The 24,190-nt window shown below is 45.1% G+C and overlaps 1 protein-coding gene across 4 annotated transcripts; it reads left to right on the top strand.

Annotated features, from left to right (window-relative positions):
- The first annotated feature begins 215 nt into the window (after window positions 1-215).
- Window positions 216-22,344, top strand: LOC140896898 (BPI fold-containing family B member 3-like). Of its 4 annotated transcripts, XM_073308987.1 has the most exons (18): window positions 216-290; window positions 610-673; window positions 1,371-1,447; window positions 12,930-13,055; window positions 13,406-13,508; window positions 14,372-14,476; window positions 14,833-14,973; window positions 15,405-15,465; window positions 15,853-15,913; window positions 16,694-16,785; window positions 17,486-17,668; window positions 18,367-18,420; window positions 18,519-18,683; window positions 19,157-19,224; window positions 19,785-19,827; window positions 20,880-20,943; window positions 21,075-21,151; window positions 21,971-22,344. In XM_073308987.1, exons 4-18 carry the CDS (start codon window positions 12,944-12,946, stop codon window positions 21,998-22,000), a joined length of 1,359 nt encoding a protein of 452 aa, XP_073165088.1. In that variant the 5' UTR covers window positions 216-290; window positions 610-673; window positions 1,371-1,447; window positions 12,930-12,943; the 3' UTR covers window positions 22,001-22,344. The 4 variants fall into 4 exon arrangements, with proteins under 4 accessions (XP_073165088.1, XP_073165091.1, XP_073165089.1 ...); XM_073308988.1 differs by lacking the exon at window positions 610-673 and having other exon boundaries at window positions 224-290; XM_073308989.1 differs by lacking the exons at window positions 216-290; window positions 610-673; window positions 1,371-1,447 and adding an exon at window positions 11,760-11,818.
- Window positions 22,345-24,190: the final 1,846 nt, after the last annotated feature.

Here is a 24,190-nt window from a genome sequence, read left to right as displayed (position 1 = left end):
CCAGGAAGTATTAGCAATCTGGAAGATCGCTGTGAGTTAATGCACTCACTTTAATTTCTGGAAGACTTTTGGTCAATAAATAACCGTCCCCAATGCTTGCAATGAAAATCTGTTCTGCATTAACAATGTGTGCATTGAAGGTTCAAGGTTCCTCACTCACTCCAATCTCACTTTCATTATCGAGAAGGAGGGGCTGTTGATGTCCAGGGTTTGTACTTAGATAACGTAAAAGCCTGTGAAGGACAGGAGACAATTACGGCAAGGCTCTTCGGGCTCTCAGTTTGTCTCAGGTGATCTATTTGTCCTCGTGGGGAGATAATTTGCACCACACTCTGATTCTTGGTTACTAGCTGACCTGTGGAAGAGCCATGAGTCATGGTCAAAGGAAATACTAGAACTGGGGGTAAAATTGGAAAATAAATGGTCATTTTCCTTTGAAATTTTGAATTTTTCAATTTTTTCCATCTAGCTCTCGAAACAACTGGCAATTTGCCTAAATTTTGGGCCATTGCCACTGGACGTCTACACCAGTGAAATCAGAGTCAATCTAAAATGACTGGGGTGGATGCTGCTTGTGGCAGGCTTAGTAGATCACTCCTCTCTTTTCAGGAGTTGCTGGTGAAGGGATTTTTGGTGAATATTATTGAAGCTGCGTATGTGCCAGCAATCAATGGTAAGACCGTGAGATGGTTTCGTGTTGTAAACTGTTTATCCTTCTCCAAGGCCATGACTACCGGCACTTTCTTTAGATTGAAATAATCTTTTCTGGCAGCGGAATGGACTAACTGACCTAGCAAAGCCTTTCCAACTTTAACTTTCACGAGTCAGTGAATAACTGCGCCCAATAAAATTGCAGATACAGCCATTTTGCACATGCAAAAGTTGCATGTGGGCATTTAGAACAGGTAATGTGTGTGTGTGTCCACATGCTTCTCTGCAAGCACAGTTGCTCATGGAAACCTGAGGTCGACACACGCAGAACAGATGCACTGCAGGTGCATTTTTGGAAGTTCTTTGAATATGGTACCTGCTGACAAAATAAAAACTAGATCCCCCTGGGAAACTGGAGATCGTTTTCATAAATTCAGTACGTTTTGGAAATCTCCAAACACCAGTGGGCTTATCTGACCTTCGCATTCCTTAGGTTTGCTGATCACAAAATACAGAGAAGGCCCAGTCTAGCTATTGGGCATTAGATCGATATTTGGAGTGGAAAATGTGCCATCGGAATAATAGAATAATCCATCTTGAGGAATTTTCCTTCTCGGCAAAGAAGCTGCAGGAGAATAGGGGAGAAGTGGCTAGAGCATTGCCAGTATCTTCAACTGCCCAAGGCAGCTTTAACCCTGGTTTCTGTTTACTCATTTCAGGGGCACTGCACGAAGGGATCCCTCTGCCTAACCTGCTAGTCATTAAATATGAACATGCGGATATTCGCATGTCTGAGGTAAGTGTACGGACACTTACCTGCCATGTGTTTTTCTGTACATTGCATGGTCCGTGCTGGTTGTCAGCACGTAGGTATCTAAGAGCTGAACTAGCTGACGACTAATATTTCTGATATTTTTTACTTTGGTCAGAATGCTCTCGTGCTGAATGTAAAATCCACCTAAAGCTGACCCAGGAGGAGTCGCTAGACTATTCGCCCCAACTGGAAAGAGTCCGAGAGCTGGAGAACAGCAAGTCTGGCATTCCCGGAAGCATGTCTTCCTCTTTTTATTTTTAACATTTTTATTCAATATTTTGGCTCTACAGAGCTAAAATAAAAAGGCAACACCACTCCCGGGAACTGGCGTACGCTGGGCTCTGCCTGTAGCGGAATCAGAGGGCTGTTCATTTGCTTGAATATAATTAATCTCTGTAATTTTCTCAGTGAAGTTCCAGCCTGTGGCCTCCACAGGAGTTTAGAACAGCAGTGCACTGTGGGCAGTGGAGTTTCACATGAGATAAAAGATTCTAGTTTCTTTCTCTGCATTCTTGGTGTTTCCTCTTTTCAGAAGGTTTTACCGGCTGTGTCTAGCTGCAGAGTCCACGTCTGTGAGGAGCTAAAGAGTGTTAGGCAGGCGGACACTGAGCAGATGTCTCTACACAACTTTGCCAATGCTCTCCAACCCCTTCTACTCCTGAGCCTGCCTTGAGCAGACTCCCATTTGTGCTGAAGTATGCTCTGGAGTTACAAACGAACTGGTTCCGATATATCGCAAACCCCTCCATGACTGGATCTGGCATTGCTAGAGCCCATCCAGATCCGGATCTGACCTGGGCCGATCTGTAAAATACACAGAAGGGGAAAAGCGAATCTGAGCATCCCCAAATGTCAGGGAAGTTTGGATTTGGGTCTAATTACAGTTTTCAGCTCCACAGCCTGGACCCCTCTCTAACATGACCCAGGTCTCTCAATGGAAACTCTAACAAAGGAAAGGAAACAAGTATTTTTGTTTAAAATCTGTAAAAACAGTTTTGCAAGTTCATTGGGTTGTAACCTCTGAGTATGCAGCACACTGCAGCTGGTCAGACACACACTGTCCAGAGCAACTACTGTCTACGCAGGGGTATCTCAAGAGAGCGATGGGACATTGATTCCCTTCATTTGAGCTAGCGAGGTGCCTGGGATCAGCAGCTGCACTGCTCCCCGGGGTTCTTTTAACCCAAAGCTCTTGGTAGCTTTTACTCTGTGCGAGGTGGTGTCGGGAAATAACTAAGGGGAGACACGGCCATTCGACTGATAGATGGCTGGGAAAAACTGGACGACACAAGAGTGCTTTCACTTAAAGCTAAACTTTACTTAGTCTCAAGCACTTATACACATCTCCGCAACAGGTTAGTAAAACACCCCCAACCCTCGATAATTACCAAAGCTGAGTGTGGCTCTCGAGTGGCACAGCGGTAACCCGTCTGCCGGTGGGGTACTCAAGATGCATCCAAAGGGAGAGTCCAGTCCTGAAGAGTCCCACCACCTGAAACTTTCCCCCCTTTATTTATATATTTGTAATAGAATGACATGTCCCCTAAAGAAAACTTGTCAAGCAAGCAGTTTCAATGGTCAAGCAAGAGGCTTTCTTCTGATTATTGATTAACCAGGTGTGGATTTTTCCAGAGTTTGCAGCCTTGAGACCCCAATAGACATTCCTGGGGCACATCCTGCTCTTCTAAAATGCATGTATCAGCAACTTCAATACACCTCTTATCAGGAAGGACGCGGGGTCAAGCTGCCTTTTCTGTGGCACCCAAAAAAACCCGTCCCCTCCTGCCTTGGTTAAACTGAGACTGCTGAATGGCCAATTTACAGCCTGCTGACTTGGCTGCTTTTAGCAATAAGCCATAGTGGTTTCAGGCACTTTACTGGTTTGCCAAAGTCTCCCATACAGCCCCATCTAAAAAAAAAGATATATTGGAACTGGAAAAGGTTCAGAAAAGGGCAACAAAAATGATTAGGGGTATGAATGGCTTCCGAATAAGGAGAGATTAATAAGACTGGGACTTTTCAGCTTAGAAAAGCGATGACTAAGGGGGGATATGATAGCGGTCTATAAAATCATGAATGGTGTGGAGAAAGTAAATAAGGAAGTGTTATTTACGCCTTCTCATAACACAAGTACTAGGGGGTCACCAAATGAAATTAATAGACAGCAGGCTTAAAATAAACAAAAGGAAGTATGTCTTCACACAGTGCACAGTCAACCTGTGGAACTTGTTGCCAGAGGATGTTGTGAAGGCCAAGACTATAACAGGGTTCAAAAAAGAACTAGATTAATTCATGGAGGATAGGTCCATCAATGTCTATTAGCCAGGATTGGCAGGGATGGTGTCCCTAGTCTCTGTTTGCCAGAGGCTGGGAGTGGGTGACAGGGGATGGATCACTTGATGATTCCCTGTTCTGGCCATTCCTTCTGGGGCACCTGGCATTGGCCGCTGTTGGAAGACGGGATACTGGGCTAGATGGACCATTGGTTTGACCCAGTATGGCCATTCTTATGAATGTAGTTAAATCTCATTCCTACGGTTGCCTTCTAGGACCCTATGGGTCCTGATATCCTGCCAGGCTGAGCTATGATTGTGCCATGTGTGACAGCTGGGAGTGCTGAATCTATAGGCTGCCCAGAATGCTAGAGGCTTGTGATGCTTATGTTACTAAAAGTGAGAGAAGACATAGTGGGAATGGGACAATATGGCAGCAAACTCCAGGGACTCTTGACTGCTGGTAAACACGGGGCACCATGCACTTAGATAAAAGGAAAAGGTTTGGTGGCTGTTTAATGAAAGTGGTCAATGGGATTGCTTCCTTCACTGCTGCTGGGTCAGAAAGCAGGGCACGAAAGCTCCATGAGAGGAAACTCTGATTCTTGGCCGAAAACGTGTTAAGTTAACTCTTGTCCTGGCAAATAGGGGCAGCTCTCTCTCTTTCTCCATCACCATGGGCTGAGCAGAGTTTGAGGCATAGGCTGGAGATCACCTTAGCCACTCCTCATGGCTGTATTGTACAGACCACTCTCACCCCGTAACTGCCTTGCCGCACTAAGGCATGTTGCCTTTTTTCCGTGGGATATGAAGGTACGTCTGAACTTCAAGTGGTGTCATCGTTTTCTCCTGCACAGTGGCGATGATGTGTCTAGGTGCAAGTGATGAAATGTGATAGAAACTGACAGTCACTGCTGGGGGGCCCTGGTTAGATGTGACTGGCTCAGGATCAATCAGTATGGGAATTACTGAGCACTATTTGGTCAGTCCCAGCTTGCGGGGCATGTGGTTTGTCACGTTTGTTGGTACCAGATCTGGGCTGGTCTCAGACCTTGTTTATACACACCACAGAGTCCTCTAATGCTCTGCCAGGTACAGCCGAGATTCCTGTAAATACGATGTTGTGTACACACTGCCCCTAGTGGCTGAACAGTAGAATACAGTTTAATGTTCCAAAAGTTGCCAAGCACAAGTGGGACTCTCACAATAGAAGGGTTCTTCCCAACTCTCGCACTCCCCAGCTGAATTTTCAGCTTGCCTGATACCTTCTCCTTTTGCACTGAGTGTCTATGAGGTCTGCTTCCAGGGTCAGCACAAACGTGTTACTTCTCAAAGGTCATATTTATTTATTATTTTCTCACATGTTCAGTACATTTCCCACTATCCCATAAAACTCTTCCCTTGTCACACTGGCAGTCAGTATTTTTTTTTTAACCCAGCCAGTTTGCACGAGAAATCATTTTGGAAAAGTTGGTCCCTGTGTTGTCTGTCTTTGCAAAAACAGCAATAAAGAAGCCATTTAATGAATGTGGACAGGACTGTACTGCTGCTCACGGCTCCCTTCATCACTCATTTGTAGTCATTAATTTGGATTTTGGGTGCATAATGCTATGGTCCAATCTCTTAAATGCATTCTACACCTTGGCATATAGTGATACAGTAAACAGTATGGCTCTCTTCCTGGGGCTTTTTAGTATCAAACATATGGTATCAAACATTATTTTATTAGGCTTTTGTTTTCACAATTCTATAATGAGAGGGCATTCCAAGAGTTCAAATATCTTTGCATTTAGCAAACATAACCTCTGGGCTTCTGCTTTCACAGTAAAAAGGCATTCAAAAATTGCAGACCCTTTTGCATTTGCAGACATCATGCATCCGGGATCGGCTATAGAATTACAAGATTAATTTTGAAAAGGTCTCTGCACATGTTTACACACAATTGTCCACCAAAATATCCAGGGTGAAATTTGATAAGCAAAAATTACTTTTTGTTTGTGGCTTTCACAGTTCAAAGATTGTAAACACTTTGACAGACGTCTTTCATCAGGTAGCTAGTGTAGATTTAAGGCTAACTTTAAAAAGGTCTTTGCACTTGTTTTCAAGATGTTGTCCCTAGAAAAGTCTATAAAAGCCAGCCATGAAAACCAATGATCTTTCCATGCCCATAATGCCAAACACAGAAAGCATTCACCTTGTAATGCTAACAAGAAATTGTCCTCAGCAAAAAATCCTAATCAATGAAAAGAGTAGCCATAAGCTGCAGAGATGTTTCCCTATGAGAGATGTTTTTTGTACCTTCACTCCCCATTGCTTAGCAAACATTCTTTTACATTCCAAGAAAAAATGAAGATCTTCATTCTCGCTCCTTCGGCAGCTGATGGAGAACCAAGCTTGAATTCTGATGGAAGAAAAATAAATCAAAATATCTTTCCATGATCTCACAGGAAAAACCCAAATCAAACGGCAAATCCCAGGTGGCACCTATTTGATTTCCCACCAAACACTCTTTGCAGGCCCCAAACCTTAGTTTTTGGCAATTATGATAATGCCACTAGGTGTGTGGTAAAAGGGCTATTGGAAGCTGACTTGGGGGAGTATGCATGACCCTGGTCCTGCATCACCCACCTGCATTGCAGGTAGACCAAGAATAGGTCTCTGTTTCCAGACACAAATTAGAGTAGCCTATGGGCAGCTCTAACTGACATTGGCTGCTAATGGCTCCTAGGGGCTGAAAGCACATCTGGAGATCAGCACAGTATAGGGGCATCCCAGCCCACATCTCTGGCCCTCTGGCAGCAGAGATGGGGTGTATACGGGTAGAGAGGCTACCGCTTGTGTCAGAGTGATCCCAGTGGTGCAGCATAGAGCAGCCAAGGTGTCTGATTCTTTTAGGTCAGGGTAAAAGGTTTTTTCTGCGCTGTGTCGAGCTCAGTGATACAGGAATATCCAAAAATCCCGCAGGCCAGAGTCTGCTCTAAATCACATTGATGTGAACCCAGATTGCTCAGCTGACACCAGTGGCCTTAGCATAATCGCTGCGTTTGGAATCTGGCCCTGGGAGTCTATTTTCCCATCACTCTGCACGTTAATGGAGTCACTTCATTCAATACTAACGGGAGTCACACACCTGGGGCCCCTTAGGCTGAAGGAGGCAAATAGTTGGACTCCATAACGTCTTAATTCTCCCAACACCTGGTTTCAATTGTTTATCTCTCACACATATTTGCAAGACCTGTTTTCTTCTCTCTAGTCCCCAGATCTCTCTAAGGCCGGGTCTACACTGGATAACTGTCATTTAGGGGTGTGAAAAATCTACCCCTCTGAGCAACGTAGTTAAGATGGCCTAAGTCCTCGTGTAGACAGCACTAGGTTGCCAGAAGAATTCTTCCATCAGCCTAGCTACTGCCTCTCAGGGAGTGGATTCCCGATTCTGATGGGAGAACCTGTCCAGTTGGCATAGGGACTGTCTACTCTGCAGTTGTTCAGCTGTGCCACTCTAGCATTTCAAGGGTCGAGAAGCCCTAGTCTCCTCTTAGGTATGTTATCTGCTTTCCGGTTAAGATTGCACAGTAATTACTAGCACCAAAATCATATTATATTCATCCCGTTCTTCTCCTTTTGAACTTGAGTCTCATCTCCTCTAATTTCATCTCTATTCCTTTCCTCCTACAATAATTTAATTTCTTAATCGTTGTGTCTTGCGAGTTACTTTTATGAAAGACCTTAGAACATGTCTCAATGTGATTCTTTTTAGGAAAATCCCCTTCAATTTGCACTACATATGTAATGCCATTATGGTGCCCTTAAAACATGCACAGGACGTCCATTGACATCTCTATTTGACTACAGCTGACAGGCAGCCAACTTATGAACATGAATGAAAGGTCACTAATGAGCAGCAGCTCTTTGTAATGGAAAGGTATTCCATTATTACACAGTCCGGTCTTCTTGATTAATCCCAGTGACATTTACTGGAGCTGTATTTATGCTGATTTCATGCTTCTTATTTTCATCCACTCAAAGTCTGAAGTGGCTCAGATGAGCTGATAGCACAATACTCCTTTATCAACGCACACGTATATCTCATTACATGTCATGGTCTAGCCAGCAATGAAACCCGTTGTTCTTTTGAGGTTAGTGAGTGATTAAGCTGCTGGGACAATGGCAGCATTCTAAGTACCTTGGCACCTCTCCTATGCTGACTTTGGCTGTTAGATAAGATCTTTAAAGCTGGAAGTAGGTGTGAGACAAAAGCCACCTCAGCTAATCCTCTGGGAACATGTCTTTCTGTCAGAAGTCTAAGCAAAGTGTTAAATATGAACAGGTGCTTTGCTGGTGGGGCCTGCATTGTGCCTCACAAGTGCAGAGCATCCCATTTTGAAGTCTCTCTAACGATAAGACTTGATAATGAAGTTCTGCAATTTCACATTTGAGTTCCTTCAGAACTCTTGGGTGAATACCCTCTGGTCCTGGTGACTTATGAGTGAATGAATGACTTATGAGTGGTTCATTCACAACTAATCACGTATCCCACCAATCCCCCTTTGCCTGCAGGGACTGCTCTTTCAGTGCATCCCTGGGGCCCTCTCTCCCAGGTGGATGGCTCATAGACCTGGCTGGCCACAGAGCACTGTCCCAAATGGAAATGGCACCTCCACACGAGCCAGTGACTTTATGCCACAAGCTGGCCCTAAGTGCGTTGCGTATGGTCACACAGTGAAACAAACACTCAACAAAGACCTCATGGGTACTGCTTAATGTGCCAGCTAGGGCAGGAAACATGCACACTGTGCAGTGGGTGGGTTATAATTTATTGTAGTTCCAGCACCAGGCCAGTGGCTACAGTCTAGGGTCCTCCCGACTTCTGGACCTTGAGCCCTACATTAACTCACATGGCTTCCTCTTTCCCTTGGCTGCTCCATGCTGTGTCCGTTGTACAGATCTTTCTTGCGTGGCAACAGCTAATTTAGACCCCCATCATTTGTGTAGGTGGGATGATGTTTTCTCATGTGCAATACTTTGCACTTATCAGTATTGAATTTCATCTGCCACTTTGTTGCCCAGTCACCCTTTTTTGTGAGATCCCTTTGTAACTCTTCAGTCAGCTTTTGATTTAACTACATTGAATAATTTTGTATGGTCTGTAGATTTTTGCCACGTCACTGAACATTCCATTTTCCAGATTATTTATGACCATGTTCAACAGCACTGGTCCCAGTACAGATCCTTGGGGGACCCGTTCTATTCCTCTCTTTACTGTGAAAACTGACCATTTATTCTTACCCTTTATTTCCTATCTTTTAACCAGTTACTGATCCATGAGAGGACTTTCCTCTTATCCTATGACAGCTTACTTTGCTTTAGGACCTTTGGTGGGGGACATTGTCAAAGGCTTTCTGAAAGCCTAAGTACATTATATCCACTGTATCACCCTTGTCCAAATGCTTGTTGACACCTTCAAAGAATTCTAATAGATTGGTGAGGCATGATTTCCCTTTACAAAAGCCGTGTTGACTCTTCCCCAACATTATTTATGTGTCTGATAATTCTGTTCTTTATTATCATTTCAACCAGTTTGCCTGGTACTGAAGTTAGGCTTACTTGGCTGTAATTGCCAGGATCACCTCTGGAGCCTTTTTTAAAAATGGGAGTTACATTAGCTACCCTCCAGCCATATGGTGCAGAGGCTGGTTTAAGGGATAGGTTACATACCACAGTGAGTAGTTCTGCAATTTCACATTTGAGTTCCTTCAGAACTCTTGGGTGGTCCTGGTGACTTATTACTGTTTCATTTATCAGTTTGTTCCAAAACCTGCTCTAATGACACCTCCATCTGGGACAGTTCCTCAGATTTGTCACCTAAAAAATATGGCTCAGGTGTGGGGATCTTCTGCAAATCCTCAACCATGAAGACCGATGCAAAGAATTCATTTAGCTTCTCCACAATGGCCTTAGCATCCTTGAGGGCTCCTTTAGCCTCTCGATCATCCCGTGGCCCCACTGCCTGTTTGGCAGACTTCCTGCTTCCGATGTATTTTTAAAAAAAGTTTTGCTGTTAGTTTTTGTGTCTTTAGAAGGTGAAGAGCAATTAGCTTTCTTGGCCTGCCACCTTATACTTTTGTACTTGACTTGTCTGAGTTTATGCTCCTTTCTGTTTTCCTCAGTCAGAGTTCATGCCCAAGGGTCAAATGCTATTTTGCTTCTAATTACTTCTTTTACTCTCCTGTTGAGCCATGGTGGCATTTTTTTGGTCCTCTTACGGGTTGTTTTTCACCTGGGGTATACATTTAGTCCGAGCCTCTATTATGGTGTTTTTAATAGTCTCCATGCAGTCTGCAGGCATTTCACTCTTGTGACTGTTTCTTTTAATTTCGGTTTAATGAGCTGCTCGTTTTTGTGTCGTTCCCCTTCTTGAAGTTAAATGCTACAGTGGATGGTTTCTTTGGTATTTATCCTCCCCCACCCCCCAAAGGTCTTAAATTTAATGGCATTATGGTTGCTGTCACTGAATGGTTCAGCTATATTTGCCTCTTGGGCCAGATCCTGTGCCCCATTCAGGACTAACTCAAGAATTGCCTCTCCCCTTGTGGGTTCCAGGACTAGCCGCTCCAGGAGTCAGTCAGTAGAAATGTTATCTTTGTATCCCTTCCTGAGGTGACATGAAGCCATTCAATATGAAGACAGTGGAAATTCCCCATTATTGTTATTTCCTGCCTTTTAAGCCTCTCTGCTCTCCCTCAGCATTTTATAATCACCATCACCATCCTGGTCAGGTTGTCAGTAGTATGTTCCTACTGCTATACTCCGACTGTTCAAGCATGGAATTTCTAGCCATAGAGACTCTATGGTACAATTGGATGCATTTAAGATTGTTACTTTATGCTTTCTTTAACACCTGGTGCCACTCCCTAACCAGTGCAGCCTATTCTCTCATTCCTGTATATTTTGTAGCTGGGTGTTACCCTGTCCCACTGATTACCCCTCATTCCACCAACTTTCCATGATGCATGTCACATCATATCCTCATTTAAAGCCAGGCACCCATCTTAATATTTACACTGCTCGCGTTTGTATATAAGCCCTTGTATGTTTTGTCCATATTCGGGTTGCTTGCCTTCATGTGTTTTATTTAAATGGACTCTTGACTGTTCCTCGCTAGCTCCTACCTATACTTCACCAACTTCAACCAAACTGAACAGGGGTTAGGCCACACTAATTGATCTGGCTGGAGAATTGTTTTTGTTGACATTTTCCACAGAACATGTTGACTTTTTGGTGAAAAACTGAAAACCAAAAACTGAAAATTTCAAATTGGAAATGATGCTGCAGTGCCTCACAGGAGTTATAGTTCAAGTGCCTCGTACCTTCATTCTTCTGTGATTGCTGGGCTTCATTGCCAATGACACACCGCAGGCTCCCCCTTTCTCGGCCACCACAGTGCATGCTGGAAGCCTCTGGTTGTGGTGTATCATGGGAGATGTAGTCTAGCTGGAGAACCCAGCCTGTAGAGGTGGATGGGGGCATGAGGTACCCAAACTACAAATCTCATGAGGCCCCTGTGGTGGCATTTCTGAATTGCAGTGTTTTGAGTTTAGCTGAATTTTTTTGGTATTTGGCTGAAAACCCCCACCTCATTTAATGAAAGACCCACATATCCATCAAAAACCGCGGCCCTACATGCGAATCCCAGTTTTACTACTCAGCTCAGCAGCAAGGAAGAAAACTCACTGCACTAGACTAGCAAAGAAGCAAGAATCGTTAGATCAACCTTTGTGGATTAGCACCCTGGAATGCTGAATTAAAATGCTGGCCAGAAACCAGGCTGTGCATCTGATACATGTTGCTCAATAATTTACCTAACTTTTCACTTCTATAAAGAAATATTTGCACTGGATGACCTCAGAGATCACACTTTATTGTTAAACCCAAACAATTAGCCTGACTCTTTCTCAGTCATGTCATTTTCCTCATTCCAGTCACAAGTTTTTATGTATATAAGGGCTGCCAGTTGCAGGTCAGCTGCAGAGAAGGAGGACAACTCTTGAGACCTTTCTTTAGTGATCAAGAGCTTGCGAAGGTAAGACCAAAACGACTCTCTGAAGAGCATTCTCTTAGATCAAGCCTGGATGAAAGCAAATCCACCATCACAGACAGAGGCGGGTGGGGAGATTGCTGTTCTTCATGTCCTTTGAAGAATAGATGTATGCTCACTGCATGTTGTTGAAAATTCTTGAAGTATTATTTCAAGGCTTTCATAAATAATAATTATTAAAATCATCCCTTGAGTAGCTCCATAAACCAGGTGCGCTTAGGCCCAAGGTGAATTTGACCCTTAATTTTTATCTTGATGCTTTTTGCTCTGTTTTATTATATTTCCATTTAAATGTGTTGATGGTACAATGGGAGCAATGAAGAAGTTCCTTCGGGTTCTCAAGACAATACTAATTCTAGTTGTGTCCCCGTTTTCAGTACAGGGACGAAATTGCTGGAGCTGGTAATATCTCTAAAATCAAAAGAGCGCTGGAAGTGGTCCTGTTGCACTTTTCTTTAACATAGTCTTTGAAAAATGACTCTAACCCCTTTAAACACTTCCTGCTTTTATCAGAGATGCTCATGTTTGATAAGGGTTTGCCCTCCTTCCTAGCCAACTCTTTAGTGAAGCCCGTGCTTATGCCATTCCATTAATGTTCATGACATGTCGTGTTACAAACACGGTTCCGACTGCCCTACATGTGGGATACAGGTTCTGGTTTGTGGGAGAAAATTCTCAGTCAAACTCCAATTCAAAAATACCAGAAACCATTCCCGATGGAATGAGGAAAATGACTTAACTATCCTAAGTCAAGGGAGTAAGGAAAGTGGCATAACTGTTCTCTCCTTTCACATGGCTCCATTATGGAAGTCATCTGCTGAAAGTTCAAGTTTTGGTCTCTTCTAAATCCATGGTAATTTTACTTCATTAACTCATTGGGATCAGGAGTCGGCCGCAAGTACCTATTGCCACTCACCTGCTTGTTGCCTGAATGGATCCCCTCTGCCATGCCTTCCTCCTTTCTCCCTGCTTCCCCTTCATTCTGTGCAACTGGCTTCTTTCCCTGTCTATTCTATCCCCCTCTGGCCCCATGTCCAGTCTCCGGTTCCTGATCGTCATCCTCGGATGTTTAATGGACTGGGAATTCTTTTCACAGGTACCACAACCAAGATGTTAAAGATTTGGGCCATTCTCCTCTTCAGCAGCCTGCTGACCCTGTCCCAAGGACTAGATGGAACTGTTCAGGTTCTTTCCAGTGTGGATGTAAATGGATTAGAAAAAGGTAAGTTTTATTAGAATACTATTTAATCCAGTGTTGTGGAAGGGGTCAGATTTATTACGATTTTCTGAACTATTTTGTCCTTCCTTTCATTTGCCCCTACACAGAAAAGCTGCGGGCAGTACCAAAGTCACTGAGTATCAGTGACAATGATAATCAGAGTCATTCTTGCAGTTATAAAGCACTTTGTACCCAAAGATTGCAAAGGGCTTTACCCAGGTGCATAACTATCACCAAACCCTCTTCACAAATGGGGACACCGCGGCATGGGCAGGGGAGGAGACGTGCCCCAGGCTACACAGTTGGGGATGGAACCCACCTTACCTATTCTAACCACTAGCTCATCTCTTCAGTTATAGCCGATGTGCTCCACAGAGGAGACATTCTCAACAGTGTGCAAGGAACCATGTCAGCTGCCGATGGGGGGCTCCTGAACCTGGGAATTGGCCTCACAGGGTAAGTCGGGGGCAGCCCAGGTGTCAGTGAACAAACCACGGGCTGATTTCTGGCCAATGGAGGAGGGGGGACTGGCGTAACCAGCTTCCAACGAGGAGCACAAAGATGTTGCAAAAGGCAGCGCTGATGTCCGGCCCCATTCTGGATACGAGCAGTCCCCTCCCCTCCCTTCTCCAATGTGTGTCTAATAAGAGAGAATAATCTAGTAGGGAGTGCTGTATGCATTCGTCACTGTCAGCCCTGGTCATCCACTTGCGCACCCCACATCCCTGACCCACTGCCCACCCCCAATGACATCCCTCTGCTGGTCCGAGTCAGAGAGAAGCAGTGGGGCAGCTTCCCCATGATCTTTTGGGGAGCTAAGATTGGAGCAAGCCTTTGTCCCCCATGGTGCTGAGACAATGTTTCTGAGTATGTGCCTATGCACTCGCCTGTCCAGACCATGACCCGTTACCATCAATATGAGCAACTCAATGAGTGATGAACCTACATGTGCCTCACAACCACCTGATGGTGACACCGGGGGCAGCGTCACTCACTCCTTGCTCTGTCAAGCATGACTCTGAAATCACAGTTGCTGGGTTTCCCCCCGTCCGCTTTGGGATTTTAAAGTGTTAACAGCCCTTGAAGGAAAAAATCCTGTACCCAGTTCTATTCATGCAGGAGGGAGAGTTCCCAGCACAGAGTGGAATTAAAGCACTGTGAAAACGTAGCTTAAACACCCATGCTGAAAACCCCTCTAGCTCATGAAGCCCCTTCCAGGGGGACTGGCTGGCTGAGGGGATGAACACTGGGCTATGGAAAGTCCGTGTCCTCAGCGCTATTGTTCTGTTGCCAACTTCTTGTTCTCGTTCGTTCTCCAGGCTGGAAATTAAAAAACTTACTCTCCCCAAAGTATCGCTGAAGCTCCTGCCAGGAGTGGGGGTCCAGATGAACGTCTACACCCAAGTGTTAATTGAAGGCAAAGGGTGAGTAGTCTTTCCTGGAGGGGGCCATAAAGCAGAAGGGTGCAACGCGAGAAAACTCAGACCAGGACGCATTCCCCATTCCTCCCCGCTCTCTGTGGACAGAGCAGTTTCTTTCCCAGGCTTGTGTATATCAGAAGGTGTCATTTATTAACCATAGTTCCACCTTTAAAAGTTCACACGGTGCAGAAATAACCTAGAGAGGATCATGTGAAATGGTGGTGAGTTAGTCAGAGAGCCCCCAGTTTAGCATGAAGACACATCCTGTGAAGAGGCTATTAGCCTGCCCTCTTTTGTAGAGTCAGCCAGCAGGGACGGTTGTTAAGCTGGATGTAATTAATTCCTACATCTGCTTTCAGCCTTCTAGGTAAGGTGCTCAATCTCCAGGTGGACGTGAACATTACCGCAAGAGCCAGACTGGCACAGGATGACATGGGTGCCCCCAAGTTAATCATTGAAGACTGCAAGATGCAGCTTGTTAACGTTCGGATCCTCCACAAGTGGGTACCACAGATATCTGCGGAGACGCAATGACAATGTGCCATGGATGGGCCGGCATCAACCATTTTTACTATTCTCTTCAAAGAATAAATTTGTTAATTCTTGTGTTTGATACTTAGGATACTTAAGTGCCGTATTCATTTGCTGTGACTAGAACAAATGTTTCTTTCAAAGGCTTGGCTCAAATGGCCAAACTAGAGAGTTTTTGCATTGTGCTGTGCTATACGTGGATGCATATTAATCCTAATATTGGGCCAGATCCTGGATTTCTTTCTTAGCTATTAATTTCAGAACAACCCCCCAGCCCTGCGCTGTACGGAGGACAGTGTGAAGCTACGAGCGAGCAGTTCGATTTCTCTTGTGCTGATTACATTCATTTTCCAGTTACAACCTGGCATCCCTTCTAATTTTATATTCTTCTGTTGTTTAGTGTGCTCCCATTACATCCAACTGTCCTAAAGGATGCCCTTGGGAACCTCTTTCCTGGAGTGGTAAGTCTGCAAAGCAATGGCGGTGGCAAGGATCAAAGTGATTCCTGAACAGCCCAAATGTGCAAACAAGTAGTCAGCTGAGTGATCCCTATTGCACTAAGACATTGCAGAGGGGTGAGCTTCTGCACCCCCTGGTGCACCACAGTTGTACCCCTTCTGAGAGGCCAGCATTGGTCCTTCATTTGTCAGCAAAGAGGGTGTGGAGGAGGCTTTCTAAGAGGCTTCCCCATGCGGGCAATGAACTTCCTGGGCTGCACTGTGGCAGCTTCTTGCCAAGTTCATGAACCATCAGTATTCCTATGGCTGTACCAGTATGATCCAGCCTGGGACAGAATCCAGTTACTCTGAGAGTCTCATGCAGTCGGATCTTTCCCCTGTGTGTTACAGCTGTGCCCTTTCATTGATACCGTGCTCAACGCTGTGAACCCTCTGCTGAGCACTGTGAACTGTAAGTTTCTGGTCACATCCTTCTTCCTTCCTGTTCCAAAATATTCCTTGGTACAGTTCAGCACTTTGTAGCTGCCCAATATGAAAAATTATCTGATTTTACATGAGTATTTCACCTAAAGGAGCTACCGGGTTTTCTAAATCTTTAAGCCGTTGTTAAGCTGACCTGCAGCAAAAGGGCAGCCGTGGAGTGTAGGCAGCAGAAGCAATCCGTGCTCTGGTGCTGGAGGTGAGATTCTTTCAGAACCGAGTGATCCAAAGAGCAGGGGATGGGAAACAAACCTTCCCAATGTGGGGTGAAAACTCTGTAAAGTTCCTGATCAAGAAGATGCTGGGAAAGTTCAGTGGCTGCTTTTGGACTTCCCACAGGGAGTCTGCAACCTCCTCCATTCCAAGAGCCGCTTCGTCCTAAGAGAGCTTCTCACAGCTCAGTTCAGAGCCAATTCCTACAGCTTTGCTCAGAGTGACTCAGAGGTGCAACTGGGTGTTTCTCTGCACGTTCTCTTCCCAATGCGGGTCATTTCAAGGACTGCTGCCCTCAGAAGTGTTCTGCTGGGAATAGGGTGATTGGGGATAGCCAGGAATACTTTGTGTGGAAGCTCTTTGGGGCAGGGACTGTCTGTTCTGTGTTTGTACAGCACCCAGCATCGTGGGGTCCTAGTCCCTGACTGGGCTCCTAGGTGTGATGATAATACAAAAAATAATAAATAATAACAGGAACAGAGAGCGGGGGCACTTCCCCCTCATCCCATTGTAAGAGAATCTCTTTGTCTTCCTGTAGCTGTGGTCCCGCTGGGTGTGGTAGGAAATCTCCAGTACACTTTAGCGAGCCTCCCCGTGGTCAGTGATGCAGCAATCAAACTGGATTTAAATGTAAGTGCTGTCTCTTTCCTTAGTGTGAGCATCCCTGAGTCCACAATGCCGGATAGTTCTTGTGATCCCCTTTGGTGTGGTGACGATTTCTCAAAGGAGCCCCCGGTTTCTCAGTTGCCTTCAGCAAAGGACTTGTCCAAAGAGGCTGTAGACTGCAGCCCAGTGACTGGTCACATTTGCTGTCACTTGCTCACTCTCTGTAGACTTCATTACGCACTAAAGCTTGCTGGCCGGGTGTGAGAGATGAACAGCAGCTTAGATATTTGTCAGTTTAATACAACAATGTTCAGTTGATCTTCAATTAGAAGCACCCAATGCTAGCATTTGATAAAGCAACAATGGTCACGCTTTATATTAAGGTTCCATTTATAGAGAGTTGATAGATGGCTAGTAGATGTTACAAACGTATTACGGACATCGGTAGTATGTGTTGTTGATGGTTATAGGGGCATCAGTAGAAGACATCAAAGATGTTTGTAAGCCATGGCTATAAGCAACCTATTGATCTGTTGGATGGTTTCACAATTGATTAACTATTTCTTAAAACATCTATTAATTGTGCATAGACCATTTATAAACTATTTATGAATGGAATCTTACTATACAGTGTGGCCGCAATGATATTGGCTTAATGAATAGCGTATTTCATTGTGGGGAGCTTTATGGATGTCCCTGCAGCCCCTTCTAAACTTTCTTTCAGGCTGTCGTTAAGGATTTGCTTGGCAATACAGTCGACGATCCCACATGCTCAGCAGCAACCGTATCTCTGCCGTCGGAGGTGGACAGCTCTTCCCAGCTGGGCCTCTCACTGTGTCTCCTCAGCTCAGCGTTCAAGCTGCTGCTGGCACCTGGGAAACTCAGGACAGACATTGCAGGTCAAACGGTGAGTGTGGCAAACCGGAAGGGATTATTTCCTTTGAGCCTTCTGCTCAGGCATGCCACCTTTAGGCCACTCACCTATTTTCGCTCTCGAACGACCTAGGAACGGTTTGACTCGTTAGGGTAAGAGTCCTGCCTTTTGCATTTTGATAACGCACAGGGCTTGACCTTGCACAGCGCAGGGCTGGGCTGCTGCACATGTGAACACAAGGTAAAAACGTTGATGAGCAGGGGAACCTGGTCTTGCCTTATTGAGAGGGCTTCTGCATGGCCACTGACTTCTCTTATCTAGTAATACCAGTAAGGTCATAGAGGGGAGAGTCCAGTTGCATCCCTCATTGGCAATTAAGCCCTTGTCTCTTGAGACAAGACCATTTTCGGCCCATACCCTGCAAGTTTTTTACTCTGTGCTCTTAAGAGTAAGGGCACAAGAGGCTTGAGACTTCTGCTCAGTGCAAACGGTTCAGCCCTGGAACAGTCAGAGAAGTGGCAGCAGAGATGAATCTGGGCCAAACAATTCTCCTTCCATCATCCACTGTATCTGCATAATCTCAGCAAACTGCTACTTGCATGATCTGCTGCCAGTAGAAGAACCTGAGAATTTGGCTGAGCAAAGAAACGTTAACAGGGATAATGGTTTATGCATGATCCATTTCTTGGAAGCAATTCAGCTAGCTGACTCACTTTGTATTTCTCCTTCAGCTTCCCACTGACATCCCACTGACAGCCTCTGCCCTTCACACTCTCGTTCCCGAGGTCAGCAATTTTATTTTTTTCAGCTTTTTTGTCATATTCCTCTTACCTTCAAAATCTTCTGCTTCTTGCTGTAACTGAGTCCTGGTGACTTTGCACAGGTCTCTGAACTGCTGCCAGAGTCACAGCAACCGTTGCTGAAGATCAGAGTTCTGGAAAGGCCTGCAGTTTCGGAGCAAAATGGGAACGTCACTGTGCGCCTCCCTGCTTCCATTGAGGTTTCCCCCTCAGACTCGCCCCAGCAGCCTCTCTTTGTTCTGAATGCTGTAAGTATAAAGATAACAAGTTCAGATTCATCCCCGTTGAGTCGCAGGGAGCGGCAAAGAGGGGACAGTGCACTGAGGCTTGTTGGGTCTTTATCCAGAAGCTTCATGATGCCTTTCAGTTTTGGATAAAGCCATAGAAAATGGGCCCTGTGATGTGTTCTCTGTTGTTCTCTTAAACACTGCAGCACGTCTACATGAAAAAGTCCTTTTATTTCCAGTGCACTTAAAAAGAAGCTAGGGCTGGGCATTTTATAAAATGCACATAATAAAACCCAACTGGGAGAAAGGGAAGTCAGAACATTTGGTGCAGAAATTACACTGATGCCACCTACCTAAAGGTTCTAGCTTTGCGCACAAGGAGGAGCGCCCTGCCTTGATTTGGGCTATTCCCAGATGTCTTGGGGTTTTGTTTTCAATCTTGGAAATGGGAGAAGAAGGAATCAATTTGCTTTATTTTGTTGCTCTAATTGCAGGATATTGTGCTGAATGTCCAGCCAACGATTTCAGACAACAAACTCCGCTTCTCTGTAACTCTGGAAAGGTAAATGGGGCTTCATCCCTTGTGCCTCATTCACATTGTAAGGAATATTCCTCAGGAGAACAACAGGCAGTGAACCAGACAAGACTAAATGGAAACGCACTATTTAAATTCAATACAAAGAGTAGATTCCTTGGCCTCACTTTGGTAATGACAGAGATTTGAAATGTGGACTCTGAAAAGAATAAAAAATAATTAGGGAGTTTTGGTTCCTGAAAAATGACCCTCTATTTTCAGTTTGGTTTTCACAAAGATTGTTTCTGTATGTGTGTAAGAGAAATTCAGGGCCAAATGGGTGTCTCATTAACTTGATTAGAGTTGGACTTCATAGTATTGTTACAATACGTTGTAGTCTACGGAAATCAGGAACTGGTAGGTCAAACCCTAGATTTTCCATGTTCTGTTGATTTAATGATAAACTGTGTGAGTAACTGTGTTGCCATCCCAGTGAAATATTAATTTTCTCTGATCTACTAATGTCTTTCCACAGCTATGCAGCTGGCAAAGTTGGTATCGCACAGGATAGTCTCTCACTCTGTCTTGACTTTTTCCATTTTTTGTAGAGTCGGCTTCAAACTGGCTTCTTCGCTAATTAGCAATTTCAATGTAAGTTCACGACACACACACTGAACAAAGTACAATAATGATGGAGTCTGTATCCAGGGAATAAGGAATAAAAGTTTTAATAAGTGTTGGTCTCCAAACTTTTCTTGTGGGAGAAAACTTAAGTATTTTCACGCTCCAATTATTTTAATTGACTCCTCTATCATCTTTCACACTAAGCCATTCTGATTTCAAAGAATTGCGTTTGAATCTATGAATTAATTTCACATGTTGGGAGCATCTTGTGAGTGTTTGAAGGTTGCGGGGGAGGGTGGGAGGAAATAGAGCATAATTACCTGTCACTCATTTCTGTGATTAACACACCCACTTTCAGTCCTGAGAAAGTTGGGAAACCCTTGCCTAAGATTTGCATTTTAAGAGCTCCGAGTGTCCTGCACTGATAGAATTTGCTTAATAAATTTGACACCACTCAGTTTTATACCCTTATAGGCGTCATCCTAGAGCAAAGGAAGCTTTGTTCTCCATAAGCTAACACCTAGCCTGTGGCATCCCTAGTGGGTAGAGAACAGCAGTTTGGGGCATTAGGTGTAAAGCAAGTGGGAGATTCTGAAGCAATCTCTGGACTCTTGATGCTCACTTAAAATGAAAAAGGGGCATCACAGATTGGACTAACTGCGGTCCTGATGGGGAGCTTACTGAAGGCAGCTCTCTTTCAGCATCTTCAGCATGTAGGAGAGTGAGACGTCCTCTATGACTGTAGTATCTGAGCACCTGATAATCTTTAAGGTATTTACCCTCACAGCCCTCCCCATTTTATAGGAAAAGAGTCCCAGAGAGATGAAGTGACTTGACAGTCTGGGGCCCAGCAGGGAACTGAGTCACAAGCTGTCCTCCTCTTGTGATCTGTGAAATGGGAATGTCTGCAACCCGAGAAATTATTGTCTTGCTTACTAAAACAGTCCCATGATAAGAGCCGGAAGGTCGGGGGACATTCTGATCCGGAGACTGAATGGATCAAATTCAATGTCTCCATAATGAAAGGGCAGATGCTGTCTTTTTCAGTGGTCGCTAAGACGCTTCTTTCTCCATTGCAGGTTGCACTTCTTGAACCATTAATCAGTGACATACTCAGTGCTGCGTATGTGCCACTCATCAATGGTACGGTCTTTATATTTGAGTCTTCTGTCTCTTAGAGTCCTGTTTGTGTTTCAGAGCTCTCTTGCCTTTCCTCACGGGCTACAACCACGTCATTCCGAACAGTGCTGATAGTTTCTGCTTGTTTATTTCAGATGCCCTGGAGGTGGGAATTCCTCTGCCTAATCTTCTCAACCTGAACTGGGAGGATGGTCTTGTCAAAGTCATGAATGTAAGGCTTTACTCATTTCTTCATGTTGCTTTCCTGTAGAGTTTCATGGTGGTCTCTTTTTCTGGATTCTCACTGGCTCAGACTTTGCAGTAACATACCCTTAGATACTGTCAGTCATTGTCCTGAATTTTCAAGAAGAGGCTAAACTCTGCCTCTGAATATGTGTCTACATTTTTCTTCTGTTCATTTTACAGTACTTTGTTGACTAAGCTGCTGCAATCAAGTATTCTGACAATTAAGTGAAAATTGTACACACAATTAGTGCAGGTGCGAAATACGGCAGAAAATTAGAGGCCACTTCTGAAAGTAAGGACTTAAATTGAAAGGTCCCACCTTGTTGGCATGGTAAAACCTTACAAACCCTGCTGCTTTATTTGAGAAACAAATGTCTTCTCACCATAGACTGAATGGGACACAGAGCTAAATCTTCACAGTGCAACCAGGAGCCACATACTGTCCCAATTTCATACATGTATGTCTTGTCAAATCTTCTAACCCTGCTCTAGGTGATGGTTTGGAACTGCTCATCCTGTTCCAGTCAAGTTGTCTCCTGAGATGAGACGATGAGTTATACTAACCCATGTAGTAGCTTTGTGAGGTGGATACATTAAATGTTTGCTACAGATTGGATTTAATCCACCATCTGATTTCCACTTGTGATCAAAACTAGGGCCATTAACCCCAATGTCCTGGTACCGAAGCACCCACTAACCATTGCTAATTCTTTAAATGGTCCCTCTAGCATAGGTGAGAAAAGTTGATGAAAATCTCAGTGAGAAAACTGAATTCTCTTGAACGAGTGCCTTCTCTTCCCCACAGAATGTTTTATTGGTTAACGCGTTGGCCTGAGCCTTCTACAAGGGGCAAGTGTTGGGGGCAGACCACCACTGGCACCAGGATGAAGGAGAGAATTCACGACTGAAGAACCCTGCACTTCCTTACTTTTGTTCCCCATGACACTTTGAGTCAAGGCTATGATGATAGAAATGAAATGTTCTGCTTCTGATCATTGAATCAAGCTGTAGAAAAGACTTTGTAGGAATGAAATTGTTGCTTACTTGGTTGAAAATATTTCGGATCTTCTAAGCAAACTTCTGCAGTCAGCTTAAGCTTCAGGAGAGTTTGGAGCCGAGAGCCCTGCTTTGTGCATGGGGTGCTTTGCATTTCTTGTTACCCTTTCAATAAAAGCTTTCATTACCTCAGCATTCCTGATGTGGTTTTGTTCCCCTTTGCTGTAAGACTCGGGTTGTCGGAATGCTTCCCTGCTCCCCACTGCCACACAACGAATACAGAAATTTGCATCTGACAATACACGAAGAGATTCTGATGGGAAAGGGGAGCCGTCATTAATAGTTAGATAGGCGGCTACATTAAGGGTCACATGTCTGAAGTTCAGCACAATGCCTGAGCCACCCCAATGCATGCCTGCCATGGGCCACTCCCCCCTTCCACGAACTCAGACTGCTCTGAGCCTTCTGTTTGTAAACACCACTGCAGTATCTCCACACCTTCATCTGAACTTTCTAACCTTTCTCCAAAAGGGGGGTGGGGAAGGTTAGGGTTAGGGTCCTGCTCGGACGACTGCCTTTGCCAGGCTCTCCTAGCCTTCTGTTGTCTTGTCTTGTCTTCCCCCCTTAGCAAGCCTTCCTGTGCCCTTTTGTACAGCTTCTCTGCTAATGGGCTAATTAGCCCCAGTCTGGTAGGGTTGCCAATTTTGGTTGGACATATTCCTGGAGGTTTTCTCTCATGACATAGTCTTCACTTAAAGATCAATCTTTACTCCCTGGAGACTCCAGGACAATCCTGGAGGCTTGGCAACCCTACAATCTGGCCTGGCAATCTGTACAGGTAGGCCTCCTCAGGGAGGCTGGGCCTAATTAGTATTGATAATGACCAGAGTGCCAGCCCTGTCACAATGCCCTTCCCCGCCAATCAGGCAGCACCCCACATGACCATGCACCAGTCAGTCACATGCGACATTGTCCTTCAGAAGGTTTCAGGTCCCCCGGAGAGCTGTAGGTAATGTTACCTCTGTCTTTGCACTAGCCTCCCTGCCCCCTTTCAGCGGCTATGCTCCCCTGGTGGGAGCAATTCCTTTGCCCTGGAGTCCAGCCTTTCTGTTCACATGGCCCTCTACAGTGCAGTCTCTAAGCACCTCTCAGTCCTAACACAGTCAGTGTTATCCCCATTTTACAGGTGGGGAGCTTAGGCACAGGGTAGACCAAGCGAGTTGCTCAAAGACACACAGGGACTCTGGGGGTGAGTCAGGAATCGAACACAGGTCTCTTGAGTTCCAATCTAGTGCTGCTACCAACTAGACCATCCTTCCTAGCCGGGGGGATCTCTGGTATGTGCTGCCTTGGAACCGCTCAGCAAGGGAAAGGGAGGTTTCTGGCTTGCCCCTCTGCCTGGCTGAGGAGCACTGAGTCTGCCTGGCATTTCAAAGAGACTGTCTGAAGGAAGCTCCTTATCTGCAAGGCCGGGAGATGTGCTCCCCACACAGGGCCAGATGAGGTCACTGTACCTAATACCTGAGCAGGACGCTCATGCTGCATGCTCCCCAGCAGCAGATCTAGGCAGAGCTTCGAGAAATGTCTGAGGAGGTTAACCCCCAATGGCCTGATTTTCAAGGGTCTTATCGACGTCTGTGGGAGCTGCACACGCTCCGCACCTCTGAAAACGAGGCCATAAGCCATTTATTAATTATTCCTCTTTCACTCTCTGTAGAAGTAGAAGCTTCATTCCTTGAGCTTCTGTTGGCTGCGTTTATCTGGTACGTGTCTATTATGGACACGGCCATGTATACGGGAGGGGGGAGGGGGGGCATATTCAGAGCTAATGGTAGCAGCTGGGTTTGTGGAGTTGCTCCACTTATACGAGGGGTTACTATGGCCCTAGATGACGTCCTTCCCCTGGTACATTGAGCCAGGTACTATTCAAAACGCCCTCTTCACAAGCCGGATGTCACAGGTCCAGTTGAATACGCGTGTTGTGCAAACTGAACACGGGCAACTTCTCGTTTGTCTCCCAGCTATTACG

This window comes from Lepidochelys kempii, chromosome 13 (genome assembly GCF_965140265.1).
Source record: "Lepidochelys kempii isolate rLepKem1 chromosome 13, rLepKem1.hap2, whole genome shotgun sequence".
Lineage (NCBI taxonomy): Eukaryota > Metazoa > Chordata > Testudines > Cheloniidae > Lepidochelys > Lepidochelys kempii.
This window is presented reverse-complemented; position numbering and strand designations above follow the sequence as displayed.

What these genes read in the sequence shown, in the direction of transcription:
- LOC140896898 (XM_073308987.1), top strand. Translation starts at nt 12,944, where the DNA reads ATGTTAAAGATTTGGGCCATTCTCCTCTTCAGCAGCCTGCTGACCCTG. An exon ending in CAGACATTGCAGGTCAAACG is followed by an intron (nt 17,669 to 18,366) that starts GTGAGTGTGGCA and finishes TTTCTCCTTCAG; the next exon opens with CTTCCCACTGACATCCCACT. An exon ending in GTCTTGTCAAAGTCATGAAT is followed by an intron (nt 21,152 to 21,970) that starts GTAAGGCTTTAC and finishes TCTTCCCCACAG; the next exon opens with AATGTTTTATTGGTTAACGC.